Source organism: Geotrypetes seraphini, chromosome 3 (genome assembly GCF_902459505.1).
Source record: "Geotrypetes seraphini chromosome 3, aGeoSer1.1, whole genome shotgun sequence".
NCBI classification, from domain to species: Eukaryota; Metazoa; Chordata; class Amphibia; order Gymnophiona; family Dermophiidae; genus Geotrypetes; species Geotrypetes seraphini.
In genome coordinates, this window is record NC_047086.1 from 54,127,785 (window position 1) to 54,140,117 (window position 12,333).

Genomic DNA, 12,333 nt, shown 5'->3' on the forward strand with positions numbered 1-12,333 from the left:
GGGCGGGGCCGCCGGACCAATCAGCAAGCAAGGCTTTCATCTGTGTATGTGCTGAGCTCACTGCTCAGCATGGCTATTTCCCGCCGCGACGCCGGACTTAAGCTGCATGCCTGCGTGACACACTACCGGAGCCGCAGCAAAGGTGGAAAAGAGCCGCATGCGGCTCTGGAGCCGCAGGTTGCCGACCCCCGCCTTAGACCAATCTCCATGTGGAACAATGAAACTTTTAGTGCTGCACTGATGGACTTCAGATCCAGGACTGGTCTTCAATCATCTTGAGTCTTTCTTGGGTAGTATGAAGTATACAGAGTATCTGCCTAGGCCCGATTCTTCAGGAAGCATTGGCTCTATGGTTTAAATGTCAAGAGGCTTACCACTGCCATCCAGAATTTGACTGCTTTCTCTGGTCTCCTGGTTGTAGAGTTCACAAATAGATCCAGGAACGAGTGACAGAATTCGAGCTTGTTAACCTTCTTGAATGATGTCCAGCATCCCGTGGTCTGAGCAAATCAGCTCCCAAGCCCCCAATAAGCTGACAACCTCCCACTAATCTGCAGAGGCAGGGCAACTGACCTGATGTCATTCTGATTTCTTGGAGACTGCTGTGATGTGAGAACCAGAGAACTGAGTTTGCTAGTGCTTTCGTAGCTCTGTCTAGATCCTTGATATGATCTCTGGGTAGAGGCTCTTCTTGAATACTGACGAAATTCTAGACAGCCTGAAAAATTAGCTCAACCTTACCCTCTAGGGGCGGACGGTCTGCTGTAAGGCAAAGCTTTAGGGCAACGATATGCCACACTGGCCATACGATTGTCTAGCCCATTAAAAGGATGTCTTCTTAGCATTGTCTTGGAAGCTGAATCTCCCGCCCATTACTTGATCCAGAGCATTGTATAAGTGGAGACAGCATAAGCAGAAACCTTGCTCATGACTTTGATCATATCATACAGAGCGTCTGCTACATAGTCAACCCATGTTATTAGTAGCTGGGGGTAAATGTTGTTGTCTGATGAGGGTGTCCGACACATTCTGATAAGGCAAGAGAGTGCCATGAACAAGGTCGCTGCAGCTGCTCTGATTGCCAAGACTAAGGCCTCAAACTGTCTTTTCAGGACAACATCTACCCTGCGATCCTGTTCACCCTTTAAAATGACATCTCCTTCATCAGGCATGGAAGTTTACCTGTGCTACAAAGGAATCTACTTTAGGCTGAATAAACAGCTGTTGAAATTCAGAAGCCATGGGATACAACTTGGACATAGTTCTAGCAACCTGCAAGGAGGGGGTCTCACAATGTTCTGTGACTAACAAGGTAATGTCAGAATGCACTGGAAAAAATGCAGACTGAGTCTTGGAGCCTCTCATAACAAAGCACTGTGTGGCCAAGGTCTGTACAACTTCCATATTTAACTTCTGTAGGAAATCAATGATCACTTCCAGTAATGCTGTTGGCTCGGAAAGGCAGCATACTGATGCGTCCTCCCTTTGATCAAGGGCCACCACTATTTCCTGGTCAGCGACCTCAGCTTCAGACCCAAATCTCTTAAAAGTGAAGATTAACTCTGAGACAGCAAAGGCACAGATTATGATTCCCCATCTCCCCAGTCCTTCTCCAACTGGTTTTCTGGTTCCAAATCGGAAACCTTCTCTGGTAGAAGTGTGTTATGAGAGGCCAGACTCTCTTGCGCAATTACAATAAGTTGTCCACATAAGACTCGCAAAACCAAATCAAGTTTCAAGTTTCAAGTTTCAAGTTTAATTTTATTTGATGTATCGCTTATTACAAACTAAGCGATTAACAAAGTAAAACAATCATCGTTAAATTATATAATATTGAACACTAAAGGGGTAAAATGACAGTATTATGATATTTCTTTAACTAAAGGGAATTTGACACACAAAACAATATTGACAGACTATGACCCATATGGAATGAACATAAGGATTTAAAGTTACAAAAATATTTTCCCTAAAAAGGGAGAAAGAGAGGTCTGAAATGGGAGGGAAAAAAACAATGGGGAGGGATTGAAAGTTCTCTGATAGAAATTGGCAATGAAGGGAGTTTAGAGGTCAAAAGAAATTTTAAAAAGAAATGTTTTTAAATTAGTTTTGAATTGGTTTAAATTCTTATTTTTCCTGATATATAAAGGAAGAGAATTCCAAGTAAGAGGAGCCACTACAGAGAAAATATCGTGGCGTTTTGTCCCTACTATTTTTAGAGAGGGAACCATTAGTAATTCTTGGGATTCGGAACGTAAAGAGCGATTTGAAGAATGGGGTATTAATAAACGATCTATGAATTGTGGTTCATTAGTATTTAGTGTTTTGAAAATCAGTAAAGCTATTTTATAAGTTATTCGGTTATTTATGGGCAGCCAATGTGATTTGATTAGCAGAGGTGTTACGTGGTCATATTTTTTACCATTGTGAATTATTTTGATTGCTATGTTCTGTATGATTTGTAAACGTTTTTTTTCTTTTTGAGTAATATTTTGTAGCAGAGAGTTTCAGTAATCTAGTTTTGTTATAACAAGAGAGTGCATTAAAATATTTAAGGATTGTGGTTCTAAATATTTTGTCATTGAACGGATTAAACGAAGGCGATAAAAACAGCATTTAACGATGTTGCTGACGTGTTCTTGATAAGTAAACTTGTCATCTATGATTACACCTAAAATTTTGAGTGAAGTGACTGTTTCAATTATTAAATCATCTATCATGAAAGGAGAAGATAATTGTATTCCCTGTTTTGAAGGAAAAAGGAGGACCTTTGTTTTTGGTATGTTAAGCACGAGTTTGTTGTGGGTGAGCCATTCTTTAATTTTGACTAATTTTTTGTTGACTTGAGCTATTTCAATAGGGTTTTCTAAGTTGCATGGATGTAATAATTGTATGTCGTCCTCATAAGCATAAGCAAGTCCCTAGTGATTCCCTAGCCCTATGGTACTAGAGGGGGCTAAGCACAGGACCCCTACCCACCTCATGTGCACTGCTGCACATGACATGTGGACACTCATCAGCCAAACATTCAGTACCAACCTTGCATGATAACAGGAGTAGAAAGATCGGAGTCCATACTCATCAATTTTAAGTAAAATTGAGGTGTTTTGAGGCAAATTGAGGTGTTTTGAGGCAAATTGAGGTGTTTTGAGGCAGATAGAGGCTTTTTAATTAAAACAGAGAAATCCAAGATTACTGCAGCTGCAGTGTTTTGGCGCCAAATAACAGCCCAGGAAAGCCACAGTCAATAATAAAAAACTCAGGGAAAAGAATTTTGGAGGTGGGGACCCTATATCTAGCCCCCAAATCTTCCAAAAATAATTCTGACAGCCCTCTTCCTGATTTTCCGCATAGGCTGTAATGGCCTTACTCATTGTGTTGTGCTGGTGCTAATATGCTTCAGCTCTCACTACAGTGGGATAGTGAAGAAGAAATTGGAGCTGGAATTACTGCAGCTGAAGGCACCAGACTTGCCCTCCAATGGATCCTCGTTAAAGGATTTAAAGTGTACTCATTCCAATTACAGGGCCTCAAAAGAGTTCTGTATTGATATTTTTCATCACTACCTCCCCAATGATCCAACTACGAGCTTTTTAACTGCAGCAACTTTAATATACGAAGTAAATCCTCAGTCTAGGACCCTTCAATCTTTGGGATATCAGTCGGGCTGATGCTGGACCAAGACCTCAGACCCCCACAAACTTGTATGCCATGAAGGGGGGAGATAAACGCAGCCAGCACCTATCAAAGCTCTCCCGGACCACCGAGGGCCAAACAGCTTACGTTCAAGCTCCTGATAAATCAAGGGCAAGCCTTGCTCCCTGGGGAACAGTCCCCAAGCTCATTAAATGTTAGTGCAGGTTGGCCAGAAAGGTTCCTTTACAGCTGCTCTGCCAGCAAGCAGACAGCTCGTCAAAGAGTCTGCATTAGAGAATGACACAGAGAAAAAATCTGTCCCCGTCACTGGACCACCATCCCCTTCACCGCCCCGTCCCTGCCATTACCTTCACCGCCCTGTCCCCTTAGCATCCATCCTTCCCTCTCACCACCTCACCGCCCTTCAGCGGCCCAAGAATCTCCCTCCCTCCTCCTTACCTTTGCGGCGTAAAGAAACTTAAGGGAGGGAAGGTGCGTGGTCACCAATCGCGCGCGCTGCCCCTTCCCTCCCTCTAGCAAAATCTATCTCCCTCCCTCCCCCTCCCCTTCGCGGCACTTTAGAAAATAAACTGAAGCCGATGAAGCCTGCCTGGACTGCCTTGCATTCGCGTGTGTGTGGGCAGAAGCTTCTCTTCCGGAAGATTCTCAACCGGAAGTTGTGTCAGAGGAGAAGCTTCCGCCCACACACATGTGACAGCAGGGCAGCACAGGCAGGCTTCACCGGTTTCAGTTTATTTTCTAAAGCGTGAAGGTAAGGGGGAGGGGGGAGGGAGATAGATTTCACCGGAGGTAGGGAGGGGGCCACGCGCGATCGGTGACTGTGCGCCTTCCCTCCCTTAACTGCGGGTACAAAGCCATTCACTGCTCCACGGGGCGGTGGATGGTTTTGTCCCATGCCCGCAGTGAGCACTTTTTCCCCACCATTTCGGCGGGTTACCCACGGGTAACTACCACGGTGTCATTCTCTAGTCTGCATCCTCTCCCAGGCAGAGCTGCCACCCCCCCCAAGTTTCAAAATCAGATTAAAAAAACAAAAATAATTAAACTTAAATTATCTTTCCCCTCATTAAAAGGCGTTATCTATGCTGGAAAATTAGGGAAATCTCTTTTCTTCAAAATCACTGAGCTTTTGAATAACTTTCCTGCCCTGCTGCGGAATCTGGGCTCCTTCCAATTATTCCGAAAGCATCTGAAAACTTGGCTATTATCAAAAATGTAAATCTCGCTACTCTCTTTAAAATCACTAATTCTTATTATGTTTTTCCTTCCTTATATTAAAGTTCCTGTAAACCGTGCCGAGCTCTATCTTTATGGAGAGGATGCGGAATATAAACTTAAGGCTTAGTTTAATTTAAAACTCACTTGCAAACGGACAAACTGAAGAGGACAGTACAGCACACTGAGGAAGGAGACAGAGCCAAAGAAAAAGTATGAATTCCTTTTGCAATAGCTCGCACTTTGGGGGATTCAACCCATTTGTCAGGACTCCTATGCTTTGTGTAACAAACTGCCTTGGACTAGGATATCTTGGAAGTAATACAGAGGTTGGTGTTTAGTAATGGTGCAGTGAGAGTATAAAGTTCTCCGAAATTAGACTGTCTCCTTTTACAGCAAAAATATCTACTTGAAAATTGAGGAGATATATTTAGAAACGTAACAGAAAAAGCTTACACTAATGAGGGTTAGTCTTAAAGATAGAAATTCTAACTTTCATGCCTAGCAGGTAAAAATATACCTTTAGTAACATTGACTGGAATAATTGAACACCAATTGACCTATCTGCTGGTAACTAATATGGGGCCAACATTCAACAGTGCAATATCCACTTAAAGAAAATTGGATAGCGTATCTGAGCATTATTAACAGTAAAAAATAAAAATAAAAATAAAAAGTTTGATTAGAGTTCTACTCTAGTTGTGGAATATATTATCTAAAGCTGGAGGACAATCATTCTAAATTCAGAAAGATTGTTAAAACTTGATTGATAAGTAGCCCCAGGTGAATTTAAAATAATGAATAGTTACTGAAGACTGTGGAATTTGTTGTGATAGGGATAACAATTTAATATTACTGCACTAGTAAACAAGTTTTGCTCTTGCATTGGATTTGAATGATTTGTCTTTGGAACAATAAGAGATTACTGTATATACTTGAATAAGCCGAGACACCCCCAAGGAGGAAAAAATATATATATATATATATAAATGATTGACTCGAATATAAGTCGGGCGGCTTAATATTCAAGTGCCCTCCCCTGTCAGGCTCTGCACCCAGCACCTTTCCCTCCCTCCCCTATCAGGCAATGCACCCAGCACCCTTCCTTCCCTCCCTCTCCTGTCAGGCTCTGCACCCAGCACCCTTCCCTCCCTCCCCCTTTCAGGCACTGCACCCACCACCCTTTCCTTCTTTCCCTCTCTCCCCTGTAAGGCACTGTACTCAGCACCCTTCCTTCCCTCCCTCCTTCCCATCAGGCACTGCACCCAGCACCCTTCCTTCCCCTGTCAGACTGCACCCTCCCTCCCAGGATTTTACCCTGTGCCCCCCTCTCTGCCCTATCCTCATACCTATGCTGATCCCTGGTGGAGGTGTAGCGGCAGAAGCAAGCTTTCTAAACTCCTGCCCCGCTGCTAACTGGCTGCCGCAGATCGAGTTTCTTCAGCCGCTGAGCGGCACCAGCAGGAATGTGATTTGGCGCTGCTGCTGGGTGCTGAGTGGCTTCCTTACTGGCTCCTGTGAGGAGTTGTTAGAGGGCAGACTTAGGACCTGGACATTTTTCTGCCCTAACTGAACATTTTGGAATATGTCCAGGGCACAATTTGAACTTTGGGGCTAGACCTGTTTAACAATGAATAAGTGCCCAAACTGACCAGATGACCCCATTTATTCCTCCAGTGGTCACTGATCTCCTCTCATCCCCCAAAGATGTAAATTAAACTGTACATACCTACCTGTATGACAGTTTCAGATGTTCTGGGTAATCCTAGTAGAGCCAGCAAGCAGATCTCTGGAGTGGTTCATAGACAATCCCGCTAAAGACAAAGGCGCGCGCCGACAACTGAGCGCAAGACGGAGGCGCGCGCCGAAGAAAATTACAATTTTTAGGGGCTCCGACGGGGGGTTTTGTTGGGGAGCCCCCCCCAGTTTACTTAATAGAGATCGCGCCGATGTTGTAGGGGGTTTGGGGGGTTGTAACCCTCCACATTTTACTGTAAACTTAACTATTTCCCTAAAAACAGGGAAGGGGTGGGACCGTGGCAGAGGAAGCAGCGCAGGGCTCAGAGAAGGGGCAGGACCGCCGGCAGAGGAAGCAGCAGGGCTCACTGGCATCGGGAACCAACAGTAGGCAGCTTCTCCGTGCAGGGGGGGGCGCTGGGGGATGAATCGGACGTCGGGGGGGGGGGGTGCGAGCGGTCCTTCGGTGTGGGGGTGTGAGCGATCCTTCGGGGTGGGGCAGGGGGATGAATTGGACGTTGGGGGGGGAACTATGTAAAAAAAATTTTGTACAACGTGCTCACGCATATAACGCGCATGGTTATGCACGGTTTGTAAAATCGTGTATAACGCGCGCGTTATATGCGTGAAAATACGGTACTCATTTTACTTGCCAATTTTAAATATAAGATGTCCCATCCCCCCCCCGAGGTAGGTAAAACCTGTACTCAGACAATTTTAATGTGGTATAAAATACTTATAATTGCTCTTGATTCTTTTTGCCACATATGGAAAGGAGTCCATACAAGTCTTTTTGACATTGGCTACACCGCCCTACACTGGAGAGGCTGGAGTCAAAATGAGGTGGGCCCGCCCCTCTCCGGCCCATCCCACAGCATCATAAGGACTGATTGGCTCAGGCGTCAAAGGCCCTTCCTATGAAATAGCTCATGTACCTAAGGCCTGCCCATATGAGGGGCCTTAAGCGCCTGGGCCATTCAGGCTTTAGGATGCTGTGGGATGGGCCGGAGAGGGGCGGAACCGCCTCATTTTGATGGAGGCAGGCCGGACGGTGGGAAGACCTGTCCGGCTAGCCAACTTTTTAAAGTTAGTTGGGGGTGGGGGGGTCCAGAGGGAGAATGTTAGTGGAGGGGGGTTTGTCTTCCAGCAGGAGGAGTTGAGCACCCTGCCGGTGATCATCAGGTGGAGGGTTGGGGGCCTATCGGCAGGAGGGGTTGGGCACCCTCCTGCCGGTGATTGTGGGGGGTGGGGGTCGCCTTCTGGCAGGAGGGGTTGGGCACCCTCCTGCCGGCGATTGTCAGGGAGTGGAGGTCAACTTTCAGTAGGAAGGGTTGGGCTCCTTCCTGCCACGATCATTTGGGAGGGGGAATTGGTGGCTGCTATACTGCTAATCCCAGTTATTAGTAACTAGTCTCTGCATAAAATGAGCTGGCTTTTACAAAACTGTAGTACAGGTTTTTACCGTGGGCCAGAGAGGGAAATGCTCTGACACTTATAGAATTCCTACAAGCGTCAGAGCATTTATCTCGCCGGTCCGTGGTTAGAAACCTGTTATCGCAGCTTTCTAAAATGAGCCCTAAGATAGCACAATTTAGTAGTAAAACATCACATCTTAATGGTAGCCCAAACCGATAACTATGACCCTAAATTTATTTAACATGTGTTATCTACATATTAATGCGCATTAAGGTGATTAGCATGTATTAAAAATTCTAATTTGCTTGGTTATTGAGACTATTTCTAAAGAATAAACAAAAGGAATTTCTTGGTTGTAAAATTCAAATGTTCCCTGATGTTACAAGAGAAATGCAAAAACGTAGACGTGATTTTCTTCTGTTGAAACCGGGGGTCATCTCATTAGGGGCTACATTTTATTTGAGACATCCCTGTAAGTGCATTGTCCGTTACCATTCAATTAAATATGTATTCTTTGAACCTCAACATTTGACTAATTTTCTTGCGATGTCCTGTCTGGACAAAGAAAAAACTCAAGGTTAAGCTCTAAAAGAAAATACTAACTTCCTTCCCGATTTATAGGAATTGCATTACTTCTTTGATAGTTTTCTTAATGTTTTCTCACAATTAATTCTTGGATCCAATGAGGACTTGAGCTAATTTTACCATAATAGTTTCTTTTGTAAGCTGCTTAACACTGTTAAGTATGGATTTATATGATTGTAATATGCTGTGGTTAAATTTGCTTTCTGTACAAGTTTACTTGATATAATATTGAAATCAATAAAAATACTTAAATAAAAATTCTAATTTGGACATAAAAAAACTTTATATAAAGATTAATATATGAAATAAATTGAAAAACGAATGGAAAAAAGCCAAACAAATCAAATTTCTACCCTGCACACATTCCTATGAAATGCAGAATGTAATGCAAAAATGAGTTCTTCCTATTCCTCTACAGATTTCTCTGACATTCTATCTATCTATATAGTTATAACAAATAAAAAAAGCATTTTAACATCACAGGGTTAAGGCTTAGCTGTAAACAAATGGTATATTTGTTCAGTCCTTTGAGAAAGGGATAAAGTCTGACAATATTTGTAGATAAATATAGGAGGACAGAGCTTCTTGAGCCAAAGCATGTTTGCTTACAAGGCAAACAGCATATTGTCATCTGCCAGCTAGAAGAACAAAGGGGAGATTCTGATTAAAATGAATAGTTCCTTTTATTATTACCAGGGAGTGAGAAGCAAATGAGATACTGGGATTACATGTAAAATACTGAAAGGGAGGTAGGATGAGCTGGTTTTAAAATCAAAATAATCTTAACAGCTCTTTAATACGACATACACTGAAGACATAATCAAATATGGCAGCACTGACATTTTGCTCCTAAAAATACCATATCCAAACAACTTTTGTATTTGAATGTTGAAATGTCTTTGTCCAAAACAATCTTTAAGATCACCTTGAAAACTCCTCTTTCCTGAAGGAGCTCATTACTAGCATTTGGTAAAGGTATTGTTGCCAACGGACAGAGGCTCTTTTATTAAGATTTCACTGACAGTAGATTCTCAGCAGGCTTAGTCATGACATTTCAAACTCAACTAATATCTATTCACATATGGAAGTTTCAGTAAAAGCCTTGTTGGCATTTTATCACCAACACATAGAATATAGGTCATTGTTGCTTACCTAATCCTAAAAGATCAATTGTGGGTTCTGGTGTTTTCTTTGGGCTTGGTTTAATTTCTAATTGTTGTTCATCTCTCTTCATTGGCTTTATATTGAAAAAATAAAGAAAGAAAACATTAGTTCTAGTAATTGAGTGGTGCAAATATATAGTCCTAAGCCAACAAAAACTGTAGGTATAAAATAGACAGTTTAAAAGTATGATTCAGCTTACTAAATCAAATAAACAAATTATGTGCACTAATGGATTTGGTTGTATATAAATGATTCAAGGCGATTTAGGAATCATTGAACTACAAATATCAAAGCTTTGTGTAATCTGTATTCCAGATATACCCAGTTTTACCCATTATCAAATGTGTTTACTTCATATATTAAAAAAAACCATATGAGGTTATAATGAATGGAAAATCTCTCTAGAGGAAATCAGCAAATATCATATGTATTTCAAGTTTTATTTACAACCTGGCAGCTTTAAATGGAATGAAAATCTCATTAGTGAATAAAAGAGAAATTAGCTTCATAAACCTTTGTTGTGATAACTGAGGTCTTGACTATATCTGCATACTAAGTAATTTGGGGCACCTTTGACAGGAGGAGGAATTATTCTGGTTTTGAAGAAAAATTCCAGAATATATTACTAAAATTCTTCATGTGGCAAAAATCTAATTAGACTAAAGAAAAATGTTTTAATTAATATACATGTTCCTGTTTTAAAAATGATATCTCCATGCTTAATTTATTAATAAGAGGCACATAAGAACAAAGAAATCATGATATGAGACTCCAAGCTAGACTTGGAAGTAACACCAGAAATAGTGGAGAATAGAGTGGTTTTCCAAGAGAGAGAATGGAAGCAAACAACAGAATTCAAGAAAGAATGAGAAAGTATCAATTGGGGTCTATGGCATACACCAGAAAGTACAATGAACAGAAAATAAAGGCCATATATACTCTGATCTGATATTTAAAGCACTACACAAATGCACTTAAACCAGCAACTTCCTCAAAACATCTACATTAAGATGACTATGAAGGCAAGTTACTTTGCATCCTAATATATCTTGCCATTACATCAGTACTTCAATCATGGAAGGACCTGTCTAAGACAAATTCTATAAACGGCGTCCCGATTGAAGGCAGCAGTAGGCATCCTACTGCTGTCTAATCAGCCAATTGGGAAGCAAGTTTAAACCCCCCCCCAAAACACCCAGAGGAGGCACATAGAGTCGCCTAAGACCGCCCAAGGCTAGGCGGCAGAGTCCCGAATAAATCCAGCCTCACACATTGCAGTACCTTAGTCACAGAGGCAAACGATTCTTCAGCTGTTGCCTTAGGAAACACAGCTCTTACTCTTCCCAGGTCATCCTCCCAGCCAGTGGAAAACAAAAAAACACTGGCCGGGAGTACAACCTGGGAAGAGCGAGAGCTGTGTGTTTGGCTTCCTAAGGCAATGGCTGAAGAATCGTCTCCTGGTAGGAGGGATGCCCAGTCCTTCCTGCAGGACCCCCCCCCCAAGACATCCCCTGGTATCCCGACTCCTCTCCCCCTCAAAGCCCACCTGGAACCCATAAATACCTCTTTTAGTTGGCCAGCTGGAGGAATGCTTATTCCCTCCGGCCGGCAGGCCCGCCTCCACTGAACGGTGGGCCTTCTCCTTCCCAGTGCATCATGGAATGCACCGGGGAGGGGCCTCTGATTGGCCCAGGTGCTTAAGTCCTCTCCCATTCTGGGAAGTACTGGGAGTGGCCTAAGATTCCAGTTGGTCATATCCCTTAGATTACATTACATTACATTAGTGATTTCTATTCCGCTTGTGCCTTGCGGTTCTAAGCGGATTACATTAGAAGATGGCTGGTCATTTCCAGGCGATGACAATACAATTATTTGTATAACTTTACAAACTTTGCATACCTAACTTTACATAACTTTTCGTACATAACTTTACATAACTTTACGTGGTGTTACTTTGTGTTACTTTACATTATCCTTACCGTGCTTGCATAACTTGCATTAAGTTTACATAATTTATCTTACATAATTTATCTTACATAACTTTACAAGACTTTACGTATAGTTATTTTATGTTATTTTACCTTATAATTCCAGTACATTGCATAACTTACATTACATGATATTACCAGGCATAACCTTATGTTATATTACAACGCATAACCTTATGTTACATTACATAACATTACAAAGCATAATCTTATGTTACCAGAAGATCGTCTGTTCCTAGGTTTTTATATCTGATTTTTCGGTATTTGGGGAAACTGTGTTTCTAGATATGAATTGGCTTTTCGCCCGTTGCTACTAGATTAGAAGATGCCTATGGGGACGAGATTGCAGTTGGTTGTGAGTTGCAGGAGGTTATGAAGGGAGAGAAGAAGATGGTAGATTATAATATTGGAATATGTTTTTTGAATAGTATGGTTTTTATATCTTTTCGAAACGCTTTGTAGTCCGTAGTTGTGGTCAGCAGCTTGGATATGATGGGGTCAATTTTCGCGGCCTGTGTAGCAAGTAGATTGTCATATAGCTTTTTGCGTTTTGTGCCTTTGAGTGAGGGGT

The 12,333-nt window shown here is 42.3% G+C and overlaps 1 protein-coding gene across 3 annotated transcripts in view; it reads right to left on the reverse strand.

The window, feature by feature from the left end:
• SMAP1 (small ArfGAP 1) overlaps positions 1-12,333 on the reverse strand; it is a 324,870-nt gene that overhangs the window by 60,421 nt on the left and 252,116 nt on the right. For all 3 annotated transcript variants that reach the window (XM_033937092.1, XM_033937091.1, XM_033937093.1), the window contains one exon: positions 9,763-9,847. In XM_033937092.1, coding sequence (XP_033792983.1) covers positions 9,763-9,847 — 85 coding nt within the window. The remainder of the gene's footprint in view (positions 1-9,762; positions 9,848-12,333) is intronic.